Below are 24,489 nucleotides of genomic sequence, written 5' to 3'. Positions count from 1 at the left end.
GGGAGCTAGGCGGAGGATGGGTATACCTTGATAATGGTGTGTTTTAACAGGAAGATTCTTTACTCTCATGGCTGCCTTCGCGCACCATCTAGTCCCTGGGTTCTCTGACGGCCCACGGCCCACTGACTGCACACCCTTCGGATCCAATTAATGATGGCGCCCACGCCACCTACCAAGTACATTTCCAATTTAAGCGGTCTCCAGCTCTCCACCACCACCACCACCCACTTCTCTCCTCCCCCTTCCCATTCCTCTCTGTGGGGGTTAGTTAACTAGTTGCCTACTTACTAATCCTTCTATTAAACAAGATTTCAGCCTCCCCCCAAGGCCTGACACTGAAATCTGTGAGGATTTGTGACTCTGACAGGGAAAAAATTAGAAAGCAGCTAGCAAAACTTTCCTGAAGGATAGACATACCCAAGATCTAAAAATTATCTTAAAAGGACGGATTCCACCCTGTAAATCCCCTCTTCTCCTTACCTCCAGCTCCCTTTGATGAAAGATCGGTAACCTTAGGCATAAATGACAAATTCTGTAACAATTAGGTTTCTTCCCGGGAGCTCCATGGGGATGCAGGAGTAACTCTGTGGTTGGGGTGGTGGGGGCGGAGAGGAGGCTTGGGGGGCAGGTTTCTAGAACCCCCAATTCTTCCTTTGGCCACCTGGTCCCAGGTTGCCGCGTCCCCCGGCGGCGCGCGCAGGTCAGCGCCGCGCCCGGGCGGTGGTGTGACTCGGAGGGGTGTGACTGCGAGCCCCCCGCGCGCGCCCGTCCCCACCCCCGCACCCTGTGCCCGCCCGCGCAGCGTGACTGGCCGCCGCCGCAGACCCGGCTCCAGGAGGCGCAGAGAGCGGCGCGCTGAGTGGGAGAGGCGAGCGGACTGCTGCCGAGCGGACTGCTGCCGAGCGGACTGCTGCCTGGCGGCCGCCGCGCCACCCTCCCTCCTCCGCTCCCTCCGCCCTTCTCTGGCGGCCGCGCTGCCTGGGAGCCCGGGAAGCCTCCGCTGCTCCGAGCCCGCAGCTCCGGCGCGGGGACCAGCGGCGAGGCGGGGGCGGCGGGAGCGCGGAGACCACAGGCCCCGGGGACAGGCGGAGGGGGGCACTGGCCTGGGCGGGCAGAGCTGAGCGTGGGAGTGTTTGCGCGTGAGATCAAGGGCTGCTCCCGTGCTCCGCGCGGACCCCGCCAGCCCCAGCCCAGATCGCCGCAGCCCAGGAACCTCCCGGCCCGTGCCCCAAGGCACGCGCGGCACAGCCATGAACACCAACGATGCCAAGGAGTATCTGGCCCGGAGGGAAATCCCTCAGCTTTTCGAGGTAGGGGGCTAGGGCTGGTGGACGGCCGGGGGGATCCGGGGAAAGCGTCTCCCGGCCTGGGGAGGGGGAGGCGGCGCCCCGTCCCACCTTGCAGACGCGGGGCACGGAAGTGAAGGGGCTTGCAGAAGCTCGCTTTCCCGCTTGCTTACTCGGGGTAGTCGCCTTTCCAGCGGGTGGCCGGGGTCCTTGTCCGATGGCTGGGCTCAGGAGCCCGCACCTCGCAGATCAAGTTTCAGTCTTCCAGCAGGGCTCTGGAAGCAGGTTGCCCCCAGCGTACCCCTCGGATGTGCAGGGTGGGCTGCCGGCGGCACTCGGCCCCGCTTTCTAGGGGCGAGGGCCAGGCCGGGTGGGTCTGGCGCTCAGGAGCGAGCAGGGACTCGAAACCGAGGGGTAGAGAGCCCTAGCCCCTCCGTGCGCGGAGGGTCAGAACCCCGCCGAGAAGGGGAAGTGTGGACGGAAGTAGCCTTCTGCGGGGATAGCTTGGAGGAGAGGGATGAAGATGCAAAAAACAAATCTAAACCCGTCGAGTGCAGCACTGTCTCCCGGGTGGCAGGCACCCAGCGCTGCTATGCGCTTTCGGTGAATGAACTCCTGAGCACGTTTTCCGTTGCCTTGGAAGGGATCATTCTCCTTCCTCGCCTCCCGGGCTCTAGCTTTCGCCTGCCTTCTCCATCCCACCTAGAGAAAGCAAGTCAGAGAGAGAGAGAGCCGCAAGGCGGGTGTGACTCCTGTTGCTCTGTCTTCGGACCACATCACAGCATCATCTCTACCGGGATCCCAGGGGATAAGGAACACTTGGAAATGTGGGAGAGGAGGCTCGAGGGATGAACTAAAGGAACCTTCTTAGTTCTAAACCGCAGCCTACGTCTTGGAGCCTTTTGCTTCCTTTCCTTCTCTCTATATTTGAATTTTGGAATATTCCTGAGTTCTTTGTGTTTTCGGTTAACAACAAAAACAAACAAAAAATGGAAGCGAGCCAAGCTTCATAGATGGAGCCCTGACAGATGAATTCCATTCACTGCAACCCCCACTCCGCCCCCCCTTTCTGAAAGATGATAGATAGACTGCAGACTGAGCCAGTAAACCAAGGGTCATGAGTTGTTGGAGGTTTGGTCTGCCAGAAGGAATTTTAAAACACCATTTGGGAAAATAATCTGTTGCCTGTTTTTCAAATTGTCTTTAATATGGGCCACCATAATTGCAGATCTTCATTTTTTTTTTTTTTCTCACCTCTGTAAGCCACTGGTTTCAGGTTGGTCTGAAGCCAAGATTTCCAGGTAAACCACACACTGAGCACAAGCCTGGTTTGTGAAACCCAAATCTAGCAAGTGTGTTACTCATGTTTGAAAAGAATAGGGAGGTGTTGCATAAGGACAGGTCTCGGGGGTGGGTAGGATTCTTCAAGAGTTTTCCTTTTTCTTTTTTAATTTTCAAAAAATAAATATGGAGCAGAAGAGTTAAAAACACTAGGAAGGTTTTGTCATGAATATTAATTCTGAGATAAATTTCATTTCTATACTTCTAAAAGAATAACTAGAAACATCTGCAGGAATGCCACCTGATCGCAAATTGCTGTCTATTTTCTTTGTAAATGTAGGTGCTGTTTTTCCTCCTTGGTAACCACAGAGATTTTTGATATTTATTCATTAAAATCTACACCGTGTATGCAGATAGGTGATAGCTGGAATTTTTGTTCAGGTATTATGTTTTGTTTTTCTGCATATGAATGGGACATTTAAAAATAGTGTGCACCCAGAAAGGGAAGTCTACTCCCTTAGGTGAAATGCAGTAATACAATGTACTTAAATGCAATCCTGGATAACTGGAAGATGGAAAAGACTTCTGGTGACCTCCAAAGACTGCATCCCACCAGTAAGAATCTATGCTTTATCCAGCACAAGACAGAAGTAAAACCTACTAGTTCTCCATGTAATAAACATAGACAGTAAAACCAAATGCTTTGTTTCCAAACTGGATTTTCTCCATCAAACCGTAATAATGGTATATGAAGTTTCTAACTATATAGTTTATCAGTTAGGTATCTACCAAACCAGAAACATTGCCTCAGCTGTAGACTTTAGACACCATTATAGATGAAGCAATTGATTATTAAATCTATATACTGTCAGACAGCTAGATGTATTTAATTGACCTTTTCAGATTTTCTCCTGACTTGAAACATCATATCTATGGTAGGTTCAAGTTTGAAATGTGCTTCCATTTTTAGAGTAAATGTTTAAAATAAAAAACACTTTCCCCTGATACTGTCATGATTTCTTAACTTTAGGTGACCTTAGGGTATATGTAGTGATCTTATATTACTGTACCTTAGAACAGAGATTTAGCAATTAATTTGAATTCTAATGAAAGTCAAATTAGATTATTCAGGTTCTTAAAGGATTAACTCAGAATAATAATGTCTCTTGGTTATCTTGAATCCCTGATAGTGGCTGATTATTAAAGGAAAGGGTTAAAATTATCCATGAAGGAGTGGAACTGTTTCCTTCTTAAATCAGTACCCTTGGGGGAATCGGATTTCTTTAGGGAGGCTGGAGATGTATATTATCCAGTTAAAAAAAAATTCATTAAGTATATTCACTCATTTTTGGCAAGGGTAGGGATTTTTAAAAAAGAGAGAGACCATGAGTGCTTCGTATTGTAGTTGGATTATGTATGGGGCACAGATAATCTGGCATTTTCTTTTTATCCCATTTCATATTTTTGCAAGACACACAGAGAGGAATATGTAGGTTTTGGAATCAGAAGCACTGAATTGGAATCCTTGGCTTACATGTTTCCAGCTGGATAACCTTGATCAACTCATTAACATCCCTGAGCCATGGTTTCCTAATCTATAAAATGGGGATAATAATACCACATAGGGCTAAGAGTATATTGGATGAGCTAAGGCATACAAAGAAACAGAGGAAGCACAGCCACAGTTAACTATACTAACATAGAAATGTGAGGAGTTAAACACAATGTGTGTGTCCATGTGTGTGTCAGCATGTGTCTATGTATATATAACCCAGGTCTTGACACACAAACGGAATGTGGGTGCTCAGATTAGTTTTTTCCTCTCCCTCTGCAGTTGAACTCCTCTCAGCACTCTGACAATTTGGTATTTGAGAGAACAAATGTACCTGGAAAGAACTACATACCACTTTTGAGCAAATTGCACAAGAATAATTTGAAAATAAAATACTTTATTTAGCAAAGATGTCAGTCTTTCAAAGGATGTGTGTGTGTTGTACATTAATAATGTATATTGGTGATAATATTCCTCTATGCTTTTTCCGTGAAAAACTGTAAAGGAAAATATTTTGCACATCAGTCCAGTTCCCAGGAGTCATCATTTCCAAATTTGTGGCATTTTTAGAAACCACTACATGTGACATATTCAACACCAGGTTTTCCTCTGTAATCTCAATAGATATTGTGGTGATCTATTTTATATCAAATAGCATTTTTTAACGTGTCAGATTATGTTTTGAATAAATGTGCCCCTACCATGTGCCAGGGACAATGTCAGGGGCTAGAGACTGAAAAATAAAAAAGACCTACTCCATGTTGTTGAAGAGTTTATAATTTAGAAAATGAGAACAACACATAAATTGATGGTTTCAGTATAAATGACGGTAAAACTTTTTTTTTCTGGGTAATATGGAATACCAGGAAGAGGTCCACAAGCCAACCTGGGCGTTCAGAGGAGGCTTCCTGATCATAATAATATTAAAACCACCAACATCTATTGAGTATTTACTATGCTCCAGGCCCTCAATATGCACTTTACAGATATTATATTTTTAATCCTTAAAAACTCTTGGAGGTAGGTAGAACTCCATTTCACAAATGAAGAAACCGAGGCTTGGAAGCTTTAAGAATGGGTAGGAATAAGACAAGTAATGACTGGAGCATTTTTGCACACTATACTTTACCTCACTTTAATAGGGTGCCTCCATTTTAAACAATGTTGTTGTCTGAATTGTGTAAAAGGCAGAGAATGCTGAGTTGAACACTAATGGTCAAGAATTTAGGGGTTATCTTGGGGCGCCTGGGTGGCTCAGTGGGTTCAGCCTCTGCCTTCAGCTCAGTTCATGGTCTCAGAGACCTGGGATTGAGCCCTGCATTGGGCTCTTTGCTTAGTGGGGAGCCCGCTTCCTCCTCCCCCTCTGCCTGCTTCTCTGCCTACTTGTGATCGATCTCTCTCTCTCTCTCTCTCTCTGTCAAATAAATAAACAAGTAAATAAAATCTTTAAAAAAAAAAAGAATTTAGGGGTTATCTTAATTACTCAGCAGATCGTAATTCCACCTCTAATTGTTCGTTAAAAAAATAAATGCAAAGAACAAAAGCAACCCAGAGTTCAAAGATGAGTCATACAACTATTTTAACAAAGGTGGTTTCAACACCTATTTCATATGGGCGTATTTTGTTGTATTCCAGAGCCTTCTGAATGGACTGATGTGTTCTAAGCCAGAAGACCCTATAGAGTACTTGGAAAGTTGTTTACAGAAAGTCAAGGAATTAGGCGGCTGTGACAAAGTGAAGTGGGATACATTTGTCAGCCAGGAAAAGAAGACCTTACCTCCTCTCAATGGAGGACAATCACGGAGATCCTTTCTAAGAAATGGTAATGTATATGTAGAATAATGGTTTATTATTATTATTATTATTATTATTATTATTACAGCAGTTCTTTTTATAAAACACACCATATAGACTGTAGGGGGTCATTTATTTTAATAGGTTTCCAAAAGCCTAGAGAGATATTTGGCCCTGGAACAGGATTAATCTCTGTGCTCCAAATTCTGATCACCCTTGTGATGAGACAAAAGCCCATGCCACTGTCCAACATTTCCCAAAAGGCTTAATGAAGTTTTGTATTTCTGACTTCATTATTTTGCAAAATGAATAACATTAGCAAACTATGAATTTTTCTTAAAATTGCAGTTTCCCAAATAAGTGGATAGACAAAATAGTTATTATGTAACAATTAAACATTTCTTAATTAGCTGGGAAGAGCTTGGCATAATATGTTTCCAAACTCAGAGTTCATATTAATGCATCTGCCTAAGTGCATATTAAGTTTATACTAATTAATCCAACAAGTATTTATTAAACAGGTACTGAATGCATCATAATAGATTAGGCATTTGGATGCTATAAAAGAAGTAGAAGACATGAACGTGTCTAGCAATTTTAAGAATAGCTTGGAACTAAGAACTGGAATTCACCAGAGGAAATTCGGGGTATATTCTGAGAACTTTCTGAACTACATGCTTATCAAAATTAATGGTTCAGCATCAGCCAGCCACCTTTAAGGCTCTGGTTGAAATTGAGAAGTATAATCTGTGTGGAACAGAATCAGAGGAAACCAAGTTTATTTTTTCCCAGTGGCCAAGATCATTATATTTTCAAAATTTACACCACTTTCAAAAATTGTACCATGAAATGTTTGCAGTATTTGTAATACAAGTATTATAAGCATTTGTAACAAATACAAGAGGGAAATAAACTCCAGTTTATTTACTTAGTCATGACCTGCTTAGATTTTATTTGAATCAGTATGTGTGTTGGGGGGGGGTTATAGTGTGTTAATTTTTAAGAAGCACAAACGGAAAGGGTAGGCAGAAACAACATTTTCTCAGAAGCATCTCCAGAGAGCAGGATACTCCCCTATCCATGTAGTAATCATCACTAGTTGGTAGAGGTCCGAAGGTACAAGTGACCATTGTCTCTTGGGCACATCACTCGGTAAATTTCTGCTTTGGTTAACAAATGATGTTTTCATAGCCTTGAAAGTTTCACGTACCTTCCCAAAACAGCTAACTTCCCTGGGTATTGTTATACTGTTAGAATCTGGCCCTTGTTTAATTCAGTGAGATAAGTATGGGGAACCATTTCTAAACCTTAAAGTACTAACAAACCGCAGGTATTACTGGATTTAGTCTAAAATATTTTTATATTTTTAAAATTTAAATTTGAGAGGTATGTCATCCCTTAGTCCAAAAGCTGCTCTTAGACTGGGTATGAAAAGTGACTGTTTTGCAACAAAATAAAATCCAAATGCTTCTATTTCATACCGTTACTTGGCTTGATTATACATAGAAGCCAGGTAGGCCAAGTGTGTAATAGAAAACAGTGGAGACTGTGGTCAGGTAAGTGAGAACAGTCATTGACTAAAGACAGTCATGTACAAATTTTGGAAAAATGTTGACTGAACAAAACACATCTACGGGGCTGTGTTAGGCCCACAAATCACCAGTTTGGAACTCCTGTGTGAGCAGGATAAGCTAAAACAGGAATGGAAAATATAGGTTTAACTTTCATTAGAATTACAATTGTGTATTAATTTTAAAATCTCCATATCTAGTAATACCTTACCAGAATTCTTTCTCTGAGATCTTTTAATCATCAAATAGAACCTTTCAATGTACTATGATGACAAGAATGCCATATTACATTCCTGTATCTAAGACACATGCTGAAAGACAGAAAATGGTTTCTAAATGGAATTTTCTGTAATAATAACATTTTATTTTATGAAATGCTTTGCATAGTTGTGCTTTGTAAGTTTTAGCTATAACTTATGGAATATATTATTAAATTAAAGGAAACTGATAACTTCCTCATAACTTAAAGCATCATTATTTCTAGAAATAAAGTGATTCATGCATATTTTGCTGAAATACTGATGTAGCTATGCTAATATATAATTATCATAAAAAATTATTCTATGAATTAAAACATTTTAATCATTTAGGCAAATTGCTTTCATACAAAAAGGTATGCTAAAAAGCAAAGATAAATTATTGACTGAAAGGATTTTATTATCAATGTAAGATAAGCATCCATTTTTTCCTCCACCATATGTACACAATTGAACAAATAATTAGTTGTGAATAAGAGTTCTAATCCTGTAGCTCCAAATGACCAAAGAGCTTCTGTTCTGGAATGTCTCATTATCGTCTTATACTCAACATGTTTAGAAGCAAGCATAGCATATTTGCTTCAAAACCAACACTTCCTTCTTTTCTTATTTCAATGAAGTCAGTCAGTGAGTCAATTGAGCATTAAAATAACCATTTATTAGCACTACTATTGTCAGACATTCTTTTAGGATTGAGGATGTAGCCCCTGAGAAAGAACAAACATGGTACCTGCCCTCATGGAGTGACCTAGAGGGTATTATGTTAAGTGAAATAAGTCAGTTAGAGAAAGACAAATACTACAGGATTTCCTCACATGTGGAATTTTTGTTTGTTTGTTTTTCACTCACGTGTGGAATTTAAAACAAAACAAACAAACAAAACCAGAATCTTAAATACAGAGAATAAACTGTTCGTTGTCAGAAGGGAGGTAGTTTGAGATACAGGTGAAATAATGGGGATTAAGAGGACACTTCTCTTGATGAGCACTGAGAAATGTACAGAATTGTTGAGTCATTGCATTGTAAACCTAAACTAATAAAACTCTATGTTAATTATACTTCAATTTTAAAAATAAAAAAGATAATAAAGTAAATTAAAAAGAAATGTTTTGTAAATACTATAGAAGTATAGATAGTGAGCACTCTATACAGGTATGATGTATGTGTATTATATACATATATGGTATATATACACACTATGTATATATATCATATGCATAAAAATAATATACACACATATATATGTAATATATATGTATATAAGTCATATACATATGTGTATGGTATATACATAAAAATTATATAGACTATAATGTTGAGGTTGTTTTTTAAGAATTTTTAGAAGAGAGGTTGATCAGGAATAATTGTTGAAATAAGAATAATGAAGTTGGTGATCATTTTGGCTATGGAATAAACAACATTGATGGTGAAAAAAAATACTTAAAATTAGAAGCAGAGTGGGTGATTTAGGAAATACTATATACGATAGGATCAACCACATTAACAGGGGAATGGATCCAACCTAGGCTTGGGTTCAGAGTAATGCTTGGAGACAGAAAGCTGAGTGGGTGTTAGCTAGAGAAGGATGGGGGAGTTTGAGTAGGTACTAGGGGATACAGGAGTTCCTGACCTAGAGGAAGAGGCTATGATATAGACAGGAGTGAGAGAAGCCCACTATTTCTAGAGCAGAAGGGAGAAGGAAGAAAGATGCTATACAAAATGCAATGTGTTCCTTATTTATCTAGACTTGAAACCTGGTAATTGTCTTTGTAATATCACCTCCTTTCATGTCATGGATCCCAATCTTAACCATGTTCTTCATATCTAACCACTCATGTCCATTCCCCGTGCTACCCCTCTAAGTGAAGCCCTCATTTCTCACCTGTGCATTACTGTACCTGACTCCTAGCTGCTACTCTTTGTGCTCTGCATCTCCCTACTTAATCCCTTCTAACCACTACCAGATTAATCTTCCTAAAAAACATTTCATATTAAATTATGTCACTGCTTTACCCCTCCCGCCCCCCCAAAACCCTCCGCTGGCTTTCTACCAGATTAAAGCAAAGGCTCTTCACCCCGTGGCCACACTCAGCCTACCCATTTTCTGGGTATTAGGACTTCTCTGTGCCCCCCAGAATCCTGACACACAGGGTGAGGAAGAAGGAGCCATGAACTATAGGAACCACGGCTGAGGCTTGAACAACATGGGAGTTAGCAGCTGCATAAGGTTGTGAAAGTTGTGAGATTGTATACTACACAACTCTAGGGAGCACCATTTGCAGAGACCAGGATATATACAAACTACCAAACAAGACTAGGCACTACTCAGGAAGTTTCCTATGAATAGGAGTTGGCAAACTATAACCCATGAGCTAAGTCTGTCTCAGTCTGTCTGTCAGTCTGTCTCAGACTGACCTGAGTCTGTTTTTATAAATAAGGTTTTATCGTAACGCAAGTTCATCCATTTGTTTATATGTTGTCTATGACTTCTTTCCTGCTACCGTGGCCAAGTGGAGTATGAGACTGTTCAATGTTCAAAATATTGCATATCTGGCCCTTTAAGAAAAAGTTTGCAGATCGCTTACAGGATGGGGTCTTCTTCCAGTTGAAAAAAATCAAACTCATTTAGTTTGAAAATTTTTCTCTACTCATGGGCTAAGTACAAAAAATGTTTTATTATGCTTATTTTTTTCCCGTTTCAAAGTTCTCTTACTCTTTTGCAGTAATGCCTGAAAATTCAAACTTTCCATATCGGCGGTACGATCGGCTCCCTCCAATCCATCAATTCTCCATAGAAAGTGATACGGACCTCTCTGAGACTGCGGAGTTAATTGAGGAGTATGAGGTTTTTGATCCTACTAGACCTCGACCCAAAATCATTCTTGTCATAGGTATGAGGGCAGAAAGCAAAATTCTTATACTACTGCTGTCTTTGCTTATATATTTACATTTCAAAAAATTATGTTAATTATATGTATTTGCAAATACTAAGTCGGGTGATGACAAACGATAGAAACGAGCTCAAGAGCTCGAGAGAGTAGATAGAAATATTTTTAGCATAATTTTCAGTAAAACGGAATTATTATAATTATAATATAATTATATGATCTTTTATAGAATCTCATTACAATGTCCTAAAAATTCTCTATAATAAATTGAAAGTATTAATTTCCTCAAGATTTATTATCCTATGGTTTTATCTGTTTAACTTTTAACATAGATAACTGAATGCACTTAGAAGTTTTCTAAACATGATATGTTTTTATCTTTTTAACTCAACAAATTGAATTTTTCTTCACTATTAACTTTAGAGGATAATAATAATAATAATAATATGTTGGTAAAGACTCATATAAATGAATCTCCCATATAGCAAACTGGCACCTAAAGAAATATCTAAGTTTTGATGTTTCAGACAAGCAAATCTAGTAGAATAGTGTTTTACACAGCACATAACATCTGAGTATTAATCAAAATAATAATAACAGTTCCTTTTTAACATTGCTTACTATGAATGAGTATGAAAATACTAGTCTGATGTCATTTCACAAGGAACGGATGTGGAAAATGTTGAAAGTCTTCTGCAAAACCCATTTCTGACCATTCTAGCAAATTCTAACTTCCTCAAAATCTGTAAAAATCATGAGAAGACCTGTGAACCTGCAATATGTCATCATTGTCTCCTGTTCCAGTTTGACTCATCTTTCAGAGAGATGACCAAAAGCGAAAATCAAGCGTGAATGTTCAAAGCTCTTCTTGTCAGTAATGTTAACAGAGGGCAAAACGAATACGGCCCCCATGCAAGGAAGTACTGTTTCCAGAAGATATAATGATGATGGCAACTAGGACAAAAGCATGCAAATAAACACACCATGCTATAACAAGAATTTAAGTTCACCATACTAGAAGGAGTGACATTGGTCCATCTCTCAGTGTAATGAAAATGAAATTGCAAATATATTTAACCCTGAATTGTTTAAAACAGTAGTGTAGGAAGAAAGTATAGAAACTGGCTTTCTAAAAGTCATTATTCTTATGATGTATGGGAGGCACAATTGTGCCATAAATCTCTCATTTTTTTAAAATGAAATGTTGTCTGTGTGTGCTTAAAAGTTGGAGGTCCTTACCTAGAAGATGAGGAAATGCTTTCTTAAAACAGAGCTACAAAAACAAACAAACAAACAAATAAATAAATAAAACAGAGCTACAGGTGAAGAATAATTGGAAATTATTTTGCCATTTTATGATGAAATATTCTTTCAATCTTATTTTTCTTGTTGCTGTTACTAAAATATTGGTAATTATTAATAGGACAAATAAATGGAGGCTTGACTGCCCATGAAAAAGGTATAATACCAAAATACTCTCATGTAAAACAACACATATATGAATTTTTTGTGCATTGCAAATTTTGTTTGAAAATGACTAAAATATTTCAACAAACTAAGATCTCTGGAGAAGATGTAAATGCTTCAAATCTCCTCTGCTTCAAAGAACTCCACAGTTCTTTTTTACTCAGTAAAATCAGCTGGCTTCCCAAGAGTGTGATTCTGGTTTTAGACTTACACACTATAAAGTTTTATGTATCCCAGGAATGATGCAGAACCAATGAGTGTAAATAACTTTTAGATTTTAGAGGACTGAGTTATGAGTAGAAAGGAAAAACCGAACTTAGGTTATCCGAGAAAATGGGGGCAATTTTATGAACTGTGAGGAATTATAATTGTACTCGAACCTTATAAATTTGTATTGTACCAGCCTAAAAAAGGAGTGGAGCAGGTACAGATACCCACGTGGTTTTACATTCAAATAAACAAAATTTCCTTTCTGGTGATGCAGAATTTTTTTTAACACTGGACTTCTTGGCACAGACATGAATCTCTCTTACGTTAATTATAAAATTTAAGAGATAGATGGATCCTAATATTTATAAGTATTAGCAATTAATAGAATAAAATTAAGCTCACTTTGGTTTCAGAGAGAATGTGAAATTAATTTGTTAGTTACGCCCATCTAATAAATTAATGCTATTCTCTTCAGTTGCGCAAATCATGTTTGTGTTGTCTGCTATTTGCTTCTGTTAGTTGACAAATTTTTTTTTTCTTGAAGGTGCCATAACTTTCTTAGCATGCTTGATTTTTTTGAATTCAGTGGGATTTATGATCTCTTAGTTTGATGGTTTATGAGATAAAGTGTGGAAATATAGTTTATGAAAGATAACTTTCATTCTTCAAGGATCAAATCAGCTTAAAAATTTTTTTAAGACTTTATTTATTTATTTGACAGACAAAGATCACAAGTAGGCAGAGAGGCAGGCAGAGAAAGAAGGGGGAAACAGGCTCCCTGCTCAGCAGAGGGCCCAATGTGGGGCTTGATCCCAGGACCCTGAGATCATGACCTGAGCCGAAGACAGAGGCTTTAACCCACTGAGCCACCCAGGCGCCCCTCAAATTGGCTTAAATTTGATGGACTTATTCATATAATTTTTTATTTCAAGCCAATCCATGAACCACATAATAGGTTAATAGGCCTGAAACAGCTATTTAGAACCCACACTTACTTTTTATCTGCAAAGGAATTAATTTAATTTCGTAGTAGTTCATAATGTTAAATCTAATAGGGTAGGATTTAGAGTTTCTTAGAAAGAGAATGATTAAAAATGCAAACAAATTCCTATCCTGAGTTTACTAATACAGTAAAAAAAAAGGTGAAAGCCACATGTCATCAGGTGTATTATTTGGTGTTGGGGTTGAGAAATGATTTGCATTGATCTTAGAATTCTGCGCCTTAAAATTTTTATTTTTGTTTTTTAATTTTTAAGGATTTATTTATTTATTGAGAGAGAGAGAGCGAGAAAGAGCAAGGACAGGGAAAGGGAGACTAACAGGCGCCTCTCTGAGCACGGAGCCTGAGGCGGGGCTCCATCCCAGGACCCTGCGATTATGACCTGAGCCGAAATTGAGAGTCAGATACTTAACCAACCGAACCACCCAGGCACCCGTGCACTTAAAAATTTTAAAGAGGAAATAAGCCCTGGCCAACTAAGTCTACTCATTCAGAACTCTCCTTACAAAAAAAAAAAAAAAAGAAACACCTTTCTTTTTTACTTATTCCATTTGCAAAAAATAATTATGAAATAATTATATATAATATGACTTCTACTTCCCCCGCCAAAGCTTGACATATTGAATTAGTAGGGAGAACATCAACTTACTTTTCTATTGAATTTTTATTTTCAACATTGCTTAATAAATTAAATTCCAAAACATTTGAAAAATTCCAAAACATTTCATTCCTTATTGGACGTTGACCTTTAGAAATATTTTTCTGCAGTCAATAATTTATGCTTAAATACTTGAAAATATTTCGGTTTGATAATTACGAAGAAGTAACAAGTCAGGGTGCCTGGGTGACTCAGGTGGTTAAGCCTCTGACTTCAGCTTGGATCATGATCTCAGTGCCCTAGGATCTAGCCCGTAGTCACTGGGCTCCGTGCTCCAAGGGGAGTGTACTTTTCCCTCTCTTTCTCCTTCTGCCTCTCCTCCTCCCCCTGTTCATGTTCTCTCTCTCTCCCATAAGAATAGAATGTTTAAAGAAAAAAAAAAGTGACAAATCAAAATCAGACTGGGCTGATTGCTATATGCTTTATTTAGATTGTTCAGACTTCAGATTCCAATTAGTCTAGGTTGTTTAGAAATATAAATTAAAATAATCCAATATGATTGGAAATAATATCTGAGGCATATATTTTATAATTATTTCAGGACTTAAGCTTCTGAAGTGTAAATGGTAATTACCAACGATTAGTATTGAGTAAGATTGCAAAATGTTGATTACTTCATACTAATGTATCACAAAATCGAAATTCTCATGAGTTCTAGGAAATTGTCCTGCTTTAAGAACCTATTCCATTCACTCTGTATTCATTGCATAAACCTTCTTTGGAATTTAAAGGAGATGAGGCAAGGAGACCCATGCACAGAGTTAAAAAAAAAAAAGATTTAGATAAATTGTCTCAATATTGATGTCCCTTTGGGTTTGAAAACAATTGTTACATTTCACCAAATTGCACATTAGCTCTTTGTTGGCATGGAACGCATTTCTGTTATTTTGATCATTACCTCTTGTGTCCCATAGATTTTTCTTTGATTAAGAGGGGAAAAAAATAGGTTTTGCAAAGAACATGGAACTGTTTCTCACAACTGCATTGTTCAATTTTCTAAAGTAGTTATTTAGTAAACGAGGTAAAGGAAAAAATGTCTCTTTCATCTAAGAAAGTCGATCATAGTTCCGTCCTTTCCTTAGCGAAGCCTACACTTGCTTTGCCTTCAGAGTTAGTACCGAGAATGGTGGAAGAGTGGAGTTACCCACCCTGCTACCCCTGATCTAGACTCTACGTCTCAAAACAGAGGTATTAGCTGTATAAAAAGGAGTTTCTTCTTGTATCCGAAGATCACAGTTCTGCCTGTTTTAAATGATAGGTGGTCCGGGAAGTGGAAAGGGTACTCAAAGTTTGAAAATCGCAGAACGTTACGGATTCCAATACATTTCGGTGGGAGAATTATTAAGAAAGAAGATCCACAGTACGAGCAGCAATAGGAAATGGAGTCTTATTGCCAAAATAATTACAACTGGAGAATTGGCCCCACAGGTACTGCTGTGTAATTTGCTTCTATTCTGCAAAGATTTTTATACCAGTGGTGAGTATAAGCTTCACTGTGGTTTTTTTAATCTTTTTTTTTTAATTTATAAAAGGAAACAACAATTACAGAGATAAAACAGAAATTGATGCAAATACCTGATGAAGAGGGCATTGTTATCGATGGCTTTCCAAGAGATGTTGCCCAGGCTCTGTCTTTTGAGGACCAAGTAAGAATGTCTCTATTTTAAATGATGTATTTTTGCTTAAAACCTTGAGATTTATTAAAAAAAAAAAAGATTTCTTGGAAGACTTGCTGTTATTCTGAAAGAATTCTGGTCTGAAAACAGGAAAGTACATCAGTATGGGTTGACAAAAGGTCATTTCCTTGGCATACATTCCCAAAAATTGGAGACCATCTCTGCCAAAAAAGAAAAAAAAAACTAAATTAATAATAGAATTTGTGGATTTTATTTTAAAAATGCAAATCTCTATGAATTTTATTTCAAAATACTTTACCTAAGATTATGTCTTTAATCTTTAATTACTTAAACCAAGCCTGTTCTGTACCACCCAGCCGTATAAAACATCACGCTGTACTTCTGTGGTTACCAAATCAGGAATCCCTCTTAAGTGAGGTGTAAAATACTAAACCACCTACCTATAACAAGGCAGGGTTCGTGTTGCCAAAACTTACTCAAATTTCAGTAGACTATGCATGCTCAACACCTAATATGTATATTCTTAAGGGAAATAAATCAATTAAAATCTTTTGTATATCTACTTAATCTTTGAAAAGCAGGGTGACTGATTATTCATGTAAAATTTTAATTACAAGAATAACATTGTGGTCATAAAAATTTTAAGTCCAGTGTAAAAAGTGAAAGTTTACTAACACCCTTATTCCATTCCACTGCCCTCCTCTCCTAAGAAAAACAAACACTGTTAAGCTGGTTATAGATCCTTCTAGCCCATTTTCTGTGCATTCAACACACACACAGCTATGCGTGTGCATATGTGCATGCTCATAGACAAATGCATTTTTAATTTTCATAGCTATTTCCAGATGGTCCTCCAAAAAAGACTTTTCCAAGTTATAGTCCCATCAATATTGAATGAAGTATATTTCTCCAGAACATTTCCAACTGGATAGAATTCATATTTAAGATTTTTGCCAGCCTGTTAAGTAAGAAATAGTATTTCATCTTTTAAATGTACATTTCTTGAATTACTACTAAGCATGCTCTCAGATACTTTATTGGTGATTTGTATTTCTTATGTGTATTACCTGCTTTGCTTTGCCTGTTTTTCTACGGACTTATTTATCTTTTTCTTACTTGTGAAGTCAGCTTCACAATATTCTCTAAATATTCAGGTTAACTGTTTGGGGACATTGGTTGTGCTGGAATGTCTTTCTCCCTCCTCAGGTTTCCCTCTCCCACAGTAGTCTGGAACCTCCCGTACTTTCCCAGTTTAAGGACTTGTTTCTCATTGTTCTGGCCTTGATGAGAGAAAACCCAGAAAAATCAATTTTTGTTGCTGCTGTGTTACCTGATGTTGCTGTTGAAAACGGGTGCTATGGCAGCCATTCCACGTGATTCTTGGCTATTGGTGGAGCCCCGAGAGCCAAGGCAGGCATTCCCACTCAAACCCAGTCCGCCCTTTGAATGACAGGCATTTGGCCGGCACAAGCAGCATGAGCTTCCTGATTTTTTTTCTCTATTCCCTTTTGAACTTTCTGTGAGTCTCTCTCTTCTCCCCTGAATAATAACTCAGGTAGATCTCATAGCTTTCCTGGTCACTTGAAAATATTAAACAGACAGGGGTGGCTGGGTGGCTCAGTCAGTTAAGGGTCCAACTCTTGATTTCAGCTCAGGTCATGATCTCAGGGTCATGGGTTCGAGCCCTATGTCAGGCTCCATGCTCAGTGGGGCGTCCGCTTGAGATTCTTTCCTGCTCCCTCTCTGTCTGCCTCTCTGCCCCCCCCCCCGAAAAAAAAATAAACGAATCTTTCAAATATTAACAGATAGTCTTACTTTCCAGTATTAAAAAACCCAGTCCATAATTACATCTCAGTAAAGCTGGGGAAACTTTTTTTCATTTAAAAAAAAAAAAAAAAAAAGTCCAGGGGGCCTGGGTGGCTCAGTTGGTTAAGCCACTGCCTTTGGCTCAGGTCATGATCTCAGAGTCCCAGGATCGAGTCCCGCATTGGGCTTGCCAGCTCCACAGGGAGACTGCTTCTCCCTCTGACTTTCTCCCCTCTCATGCTCTCTCTCACTCTTTCTCTGTAGTGGATAAATAACATCTTAAAAAAAAAAAGTCCAATATAAAATAAAAACTTCAGTTTTCCACTCAGTTTAACATATGTCTTCTTGGACCTGGTTCAGCCTCAGAAAGCCAAAGTGATGTCTCCGACTCCTGAAATTCTTCCTCATGTGGATTACAGTGAGGCAGGTAGTGGGGGAAAGGGCAGGAAATACGTAGCTCTCTGGCAAGTCTCTGGACACCTGACTGATCTCCACCTTCTCTTCCAAAGCCTGGACACAGGTGATGCGCCAGGGGTCATGATACTGGTTGGGGACACCTGTCAGCAAGTTCTGTAAGATGGTCTGGTATCTCTGTAATACATCCAGCTCCTTGCATTTACTGTTCTCAGCCTTTCGTCCGAGGCTGGAAAAGTCCAGTCTCGCATCTTTCTCCGGTTGGCCTTGGAACACCCTAGATAGAGGTTCTTGGCCACTGCAAGTAGAACAGTTGTGCTGAGTTGTGCCACCAGTGCTGACCTGCCAGAGTTCAGAGGTTGCAGAGGCAAAGCTGAAGTGTTTATGCAAAGCAAAATGTTGGGGTCAGCCCTGATTACTCTGTACCCTATGTAGGCTCAAGCCCTTGTGCTGTCTGTTTTTCTGGTACCATGTCTGACCCCAAATGTGTGAGGGTTTTCCCTCCCAGTTCTCCAATCCTCAGCACAAACAAGACATCTGATCATTGCATTCAACTTTGACACTAACTATCCGAGTTAGTCTGGACCCTACCAGTGAAGGGCTCAATCCCACAAGACTGTCCCCACTTCAGAGGTCACTGACAAGTTCCGGGGCCACCTGTATTTCTGTCCCATCACCTATAGATTCTGGGGTTCCCACAATGCCCTCATCAGTTTCGATAATTTGCTAGAATGACTCGCAGAACTCAAGAAAATGCTTTACTTACATTGTGAGTATTATGATGAAGGTACAACTCAGGAGCAGCCAAACGGAAGTGATGTGTAGGGCATGGTGTGGGGTTGGGCATGCAGAACTTCCACGTTCTCTCTGGGTGCAGCACCCTCCCAGCACCTCAACATGTTCACCAACCCAGCAGCTTCATTGCTGAGTTTTTCTAACCCAATCTCTCTCTTCTTCCTGGAGACCAGGGAGTGTGGCTGGAAGTTCCCACCTTCTCATCTCATGTTTGGTCTCTCTGCCAGCAAACTCCCATCCAGACACTATTTTGGGCCCTGCTGGAGTCACTTCACCAACCTTGACTGAAGTGTGGTCAGAAGGTGTTCATTAGGGACAAGAGAAGACAGTCTTGTTACTCAGGAAATTCTGAAGGTTTTAAAAGCTCCATGCCAGGAATCAGGGACAACAGCTAAATATGTGTTTTCATGAGACCACAACTCCTCGGGGTTTTTCTAGCTTTTTGTGTGTGTCTCTGTGGACCCGTATATACACGCATGCAGAAATCTCCCCCTAGACTTCCTCACAGGTCCAGGGCCTGAGAGGAGATGGATTTCTGATATTGACCACATACTGGTGATGGTCTTACTTCACACTTAGGTGTCTTATAGGACAAAGAAGTGTATTTTTTCTGTTAGGGAATATAGTATCAATATGAAGTCCAGACTGACCAGACAGCTTTTCTCCTTGAGGTCATTTGGTGAGCATGGTTCCTTCCACATTGTTGTTCTGCCATTTCCTGGGATGCTCTCATCACCTGGAGGGTCAAAGCAGGGTTGCCACCACATATGGTTTCCAGCAGGCACGTAAGGGGAAGAGAACGTAAACGTCTGAAGGTCTGAAGTCCCGGATGTGGATAGTGGTGGCTATCATGTCTGCTCACATAGCAATGTTAAGAATTTAGTCTTATTATGATTATGAGGCAGGCTGGGAAGAATAATCCAGCTGGGTGGCCAGATGCCTGCCTACAGTTCTGTAATTACGGAAGGATTGGAGAACTAACTGGCAACTTCTACCAGTTTGCCCCTTTGGTCATCCACATTTTGGCACGTTCCCTTCCTCCCAACATAGAATGTACTCACTCACTCCCAAGGAGATCACCCAGAGTCCCATCATTTAGATCAAAAGTCAAGAATTTCTATTTGAGGAGAGCCTGGGTGCCTCAGTCGGTTAAGTGTCTGCCTTCGGCTCAGGTCATGATCCCAGGGTCCTGGGATCATTGTCTTCCCTCCCTGCCACCAATAAATATTGGAGGAATAAGACCAGGAGAAGTGAAATAAAGGCTCCTGTTCAGAAAAGGAAATTCTGGAGATACATGTTGTCCTCACCAAACCATAGCAAGTAACAAATCCTTTCCCTAGCAGTAGAGTGATTTCAACTCCTTGTTCTCTATTGTCATCTGAAGCCCTTGGCCTTTTGAAAAGTTCTTCTTGTCCATTTTCCTACATGGCCACATCAAAGTATTGTGTTGGAGATGATGCCTTCTTTGGGATCTATTGTTAATTTGAAAAACAAAAAACAAAAACAAGCTTCTTCTGGCTATGCTTATGGTTTCTTTGGTAAAACCACTTCCTCAGGGGTGTCTGGGTGGCTCAGTCATTAAGCATCTGCCTTCAGCTCAGGTCATTACCCCAGAGTCCTGGGATCAGTCCCATATCCGGCTCCCTGCTCATGGGAAGCCTGCTTCTCCCTCTCCCATTCTCCCTGCTTGTGTTCTCTCTCTCCGTGCCTCTCTCTCTGTCAAATAAATAAATAAAAATCTTTTAAAAAAACAAAAAACCATTTCCTCAAAAACTTGGTAAGTAACTGCTCTTTTTGCTTCTAGTTAGTTCCATGTGCCGGTAACTATACCTAAAGTTCTTCTCTAGATTTAGATATTAAGCCATGTTGGTTTTTGTTTTCTCATTTTGGTGGTAGTTACTTTGAGGCCATATAAAACAACAGGCAGCATCCTTCATCCGGGTTTTGCCTTGGGGCTGGATTCCTTTTTTTGGAAAGCTGGGAGAGTGTTAACAGGAGTCCTTTGAGCAATAAGAGCTTTGTCTTCTGCTCTTTGGAGGTAAAGAAGCAGTTGATTTTTTTCAAACTGGTAAGTCTTAAGTTCCTGGACACTTTCTTTTCTCTTTATCTGTTAGCAAATTGGTCAGTTCTCTCTCAGGTTTATCTATCTCTTGTTCTGTGTTGCTAAATAAAAAAGAGAACAGTCAACACATATGATCATTCTAGCCCTTTCTGGTCATTTCTTCTCTAGCCATGGGCTCCATAGGAACGTGGTCTACCTTACAAGTTATCACAAGTAAGAGTTCTACCAAATATTTGCAATGGCATATCAAGTGTCATTAATCTTCCAGCCTAAAATTTCTTGCTCTTACTGCCCAAGCGAATCAATGCCATGTGGCATTGATCAATTACTTTAGTGTTTGATATAGTAGTGCCCCACTTACATGACTAGTCTCTGTATTATTTAGAGTAAATCCGGGATGCTGTAATAAAAAGACACAATGACACAGTGACATAACACAGAAACCTATTTCTCTTGTATGTAACAGCTACGCCGTGAATGAGGGCAGAGAACCTTCAACATGTATAGTCATTCGGAGATGCGGGTCGTTGTTCCTCTAGCTCCTAGGGCAGTGGTTCTCAAACTTTTTCGTCACAAGACCCTTTTACACCTTTAAATATTATTAAAGACCTCAGAAAGCTTTCATTCCATGGGCTACATCTATTGATATTTTTCATATGAGAAATTAAGGCAGAAATTTAAAAATATTTATTCCGTCATTTTAAAATAACAGTGAATCCATGCAGGTTAACACAACTAACACATTTTTATGAGAAATAACCATATTTTCCAAAACAATACAAAACAAAAAAAGTGATAAGAGAAACATTACATTCTGCAAATCCCTTTAATTTCTAATTTAATAAAAGACAGCTGGATTCTTATGTCTGCTTTTGCATTCTGACTTCTGTGATACCACACTTCATGTAGCCCCTGGAAAACTCCATTGTGCATTTGTGAGAGAATGAAGGTGAAAAAGGCATGGAATTTGTTAGTATAAAAATAGCTTTGACCTGCGGCCTCCCAGAAAGGGTCTCAGCAATCTCCAAGGGTCTTAAGAGCTCACTCAGAGAACCCTGGGACATGTTTGACATTTGCATGGTGAAAGCGACGTCAGCCATGCCATGCCCCGTGGCCAGCTTCCAGCTGGTTGCAACGGGACAAAGTCCAGAAGGCACATGCTCACCTTCTTAAGCTCCAGACCCTTCTTAAGCTCCAGACCCCAGACTAATGAAGACATTAGTCTTCACAGGCCATTGATGAGCCCTGAAGTCACATGACTACATCCTAACTTCAAGAACCATTGTACAATGGAGTCACGTGTTCAGGCATGGACCTAGCTCCAGAGCTGTTATTATGGAAGAAGGGAAAACAGATTTTGAGAGACAACCAGTAGTGTCCACCACAAGCAGCATGCATTCTTTCCCACCCTTACTTCTCAGCCTAACAGCTGAGCTCTCCCAGCCCTTGGCCTGCCATTGCAGAGGGTGGGGAGGAGATGGAGAAGCTACTTACCACCAGACTTCAGCCCTGGTCTCCTCTTTGCATTTGGTCATAGGTCCTTACTATCTGAAAAATTTCTTCTCACCTTCCACCTGACGAAAAGAAATAACAGATTAGTGAGGGGAGAGGAATCAAGATGAATGGAAATGGGAAGTCTAAGATCTTTTTACCACCAACCAAACATACAGCATAGCCAAGAATTTGCTAGATAGCCCAGACTCCAAGGTGAAAACCTAAGCAAAGTGTTTTTTTGAAGATTGTAGAATTTCATAGTTCATAGGATGACATGATGAACCTCTGTAGTAGTTTTCTTTACTGAGGATTTATTGCAAACAGTACAGCTGAAACCAGTAAGAACTCAAAGGTGCTATTATTGAAAATGAAGGAAAGCCTACACTAAATCTATTTTCTTTTTAAATCTGACAGTAGTTAACAATATATTCAACTAGCTAGCTCCAGCTAATTTTCCAATTTTATGTTTCTACCTCTGCATTCTGCGTGCTGGGCTACTCCCTATTTCTCACAATGACCTGCTCCTGCTATTTCCTCAGTGCTATTTATATCATCCCTTAAGCTGTTTTTTTCACTGTGCATTCCGTTTTTGAGCTCTATTTGTGTTGATACAAATAGACTTAGCTCAGTCTTTTAACTCATTTTTTTAACTCATTCTTTTAGCTGCTTCATAATCTTACTTTCTGTAAATGTATCATATTCGCAGGCGATCAAGTTGCCTTAAAATTTCTGTGGTTGCCAACAATGCTATGACCAACATCCTTGAACACATTTCCCTTTGCATATGTCAAGAAGATCTCTCAGGAATATTTCTAGAAATGGATTTTCTTTTCTTTTTTTTTTTTAAGATTTTTATTTATTTATTTGTCACAGAGAGAGAGAGAGAGAGAGAATAAGCAGGAAGAGTAGCAGATTGAGGGAAAAATTGGCTCCCCACTGAACAAGGAGCCTTATGCAGGACTTGATGCCAGGACCCTGGGATTTGACCTGAGCTGAAGGCAGATGTTTAACAGACTGAGCCACCCAGCCGTCCCTAGAAATGAATTTTCTTTTCTTTTCTTTTTTTTAAAAAAGATTTTATTTATTTATTTGACACAGAGAGAAAGAGAGATCACAAGTAGGCAGAGAGGCAGGCGGGCGAAGGGGGGAGCAGGCTCCCCACTGAGCAGAGAGCCCAATTCGGGGTCTCGATCTCAGGAACCTGAGATCATGACCTGAGCGGAAGGCAGAGGCTTAACCCACTGAGCCACCCAGGTGCCCCTAGAAATGGATTTTCTAATGTAGAAGGAATGTGTGTGTGTATGTGTATGTGTATAATTTTAAATCTGTATTTTAGATTTTTAAAAATATAATATTAAAAAGTGTTCCCATAAATTTATGATCCTTTTTTTTTCCCATTTATCCATACCTCACCAATACTTAATTTCAAATCTTTTTATTTTAGGTTATCTGATGGATTAAAAATGTAAATGTTTTGGTATTGCTTTTTTATTTTGCATTCTCTTAATCCCTAATGAACTGAAATGTTTTTTAAATGTGTTTGTTGGCTAGTTGTATCTCCTTTTTTGAGAATTGCCAAAATATAACCTTGGCACCTTTTTTCTGATGGATTGTTGAGTTTTTAGTATTGATTTGGACATTCTAGATACTAATCTTTTGCTGTGTATTTTGATTACATTTTTTCCATTTATATTTTTCCAAATAATGACAGAGAAACATACAAAATGATGTCCTATCTTTTGCCCTACAGAAGTTTTAAATTTTAATATGATAAATTTATCAGCATTTTTTTGACTTTTACATTTAGACCTTAAGAAAACGTTCCCTGCAGTGTCATAAAAATATGTAATATTTTTATTCCATATTCCATATATTTATATTTATATTTATATTTATATTTATTTTTAACTTTGCTTTGAAGGTTTAGGTGTTTATTCTATCTGCATTAATTGTTGTGCATAGTGTGAGGTAGAGATAGAATTTTATTGTATGTTTTAAGTGGAAATGAAAAACATATCCAGTGGTCCCAGGATCACTTGTTGTCTAGTACATATTTTCTTCATTGAAATGACTTATTCCTGGATTGACATGGGTCTGCTTTGTCTGTTTATATTTTTTGACATCAATTATCATGGTTTCATCCAAAGAACTCTTGTTATATCCTAATGCCTGAAGGACAGTCTCTTCCCCTTCTTTTTTTTTAGTTGGCTTGGCCTATAAATGTACTCTTCTTTATGAATTTTAGAATCCGTTTGTCAGACACCTAAAAAAAACTGTTGAGATTTTATTTTAATTTCAATATAGATCATATTATATA

The 24,489-nt window shown here is 39.4% G+C and overlaps 1 protein-coding gene across 5 annotated transcripts in view; it reads left to right on the top strand.

Annotated features, from left to right (window-relative positions):
* Positions 1-1,250: 1,250 nt before the first annotated feature.
* Positions 1,251-24,489, top strand: part of AK5 (adenylate kinase 5) — a gene marked incomplete at both ends in the record, with an annotated part of 243,344 nt that continues 220,105 nt past the window's right edge. For all 5 annotated transcript variants that reach the window (XM_080801039.1, XM_080801037.1, XM_080801038.1 and 2 more), the window contains 5 exons: positions 1,251-1,310; positions 5,755-5,941; positions 10,465-10,632; positions 15,223-15,392; positions 15,497-15,610. In XM_080801039.1, coding sequence (XP_080657165.1) covers positions 1,251-1,310; positions 5,755-5,941; positions 10,465-10,632; positions 15,223-15,392; positions 15,497-15,610 — 699 coding nt within the window. The remainder of the gene's footprint in view (positions 1,311-5,754; positions 5,942-10,464; positions 10,633-15,222; positions 15,393-15,496; positions 15,611-24,489) is intronic.

The sequence above is a fragment of the Martes martes genome (assembly GCF_963455335.1).
Source record: "Martes martes genome assembly, chromosome: 4".
Taxonomy (NCBI): domain Eukaryota; kingdom Metazoa; phylum Chordata; class Mammalia; order Carnivora; family Mustelidae; genus Martes; species Martes martes.
The sequence above is the reverse complement of the archived record's forward strand: the minus strand, read 5'-3'. Positions and strand labels throughout refer to the sequence as shown.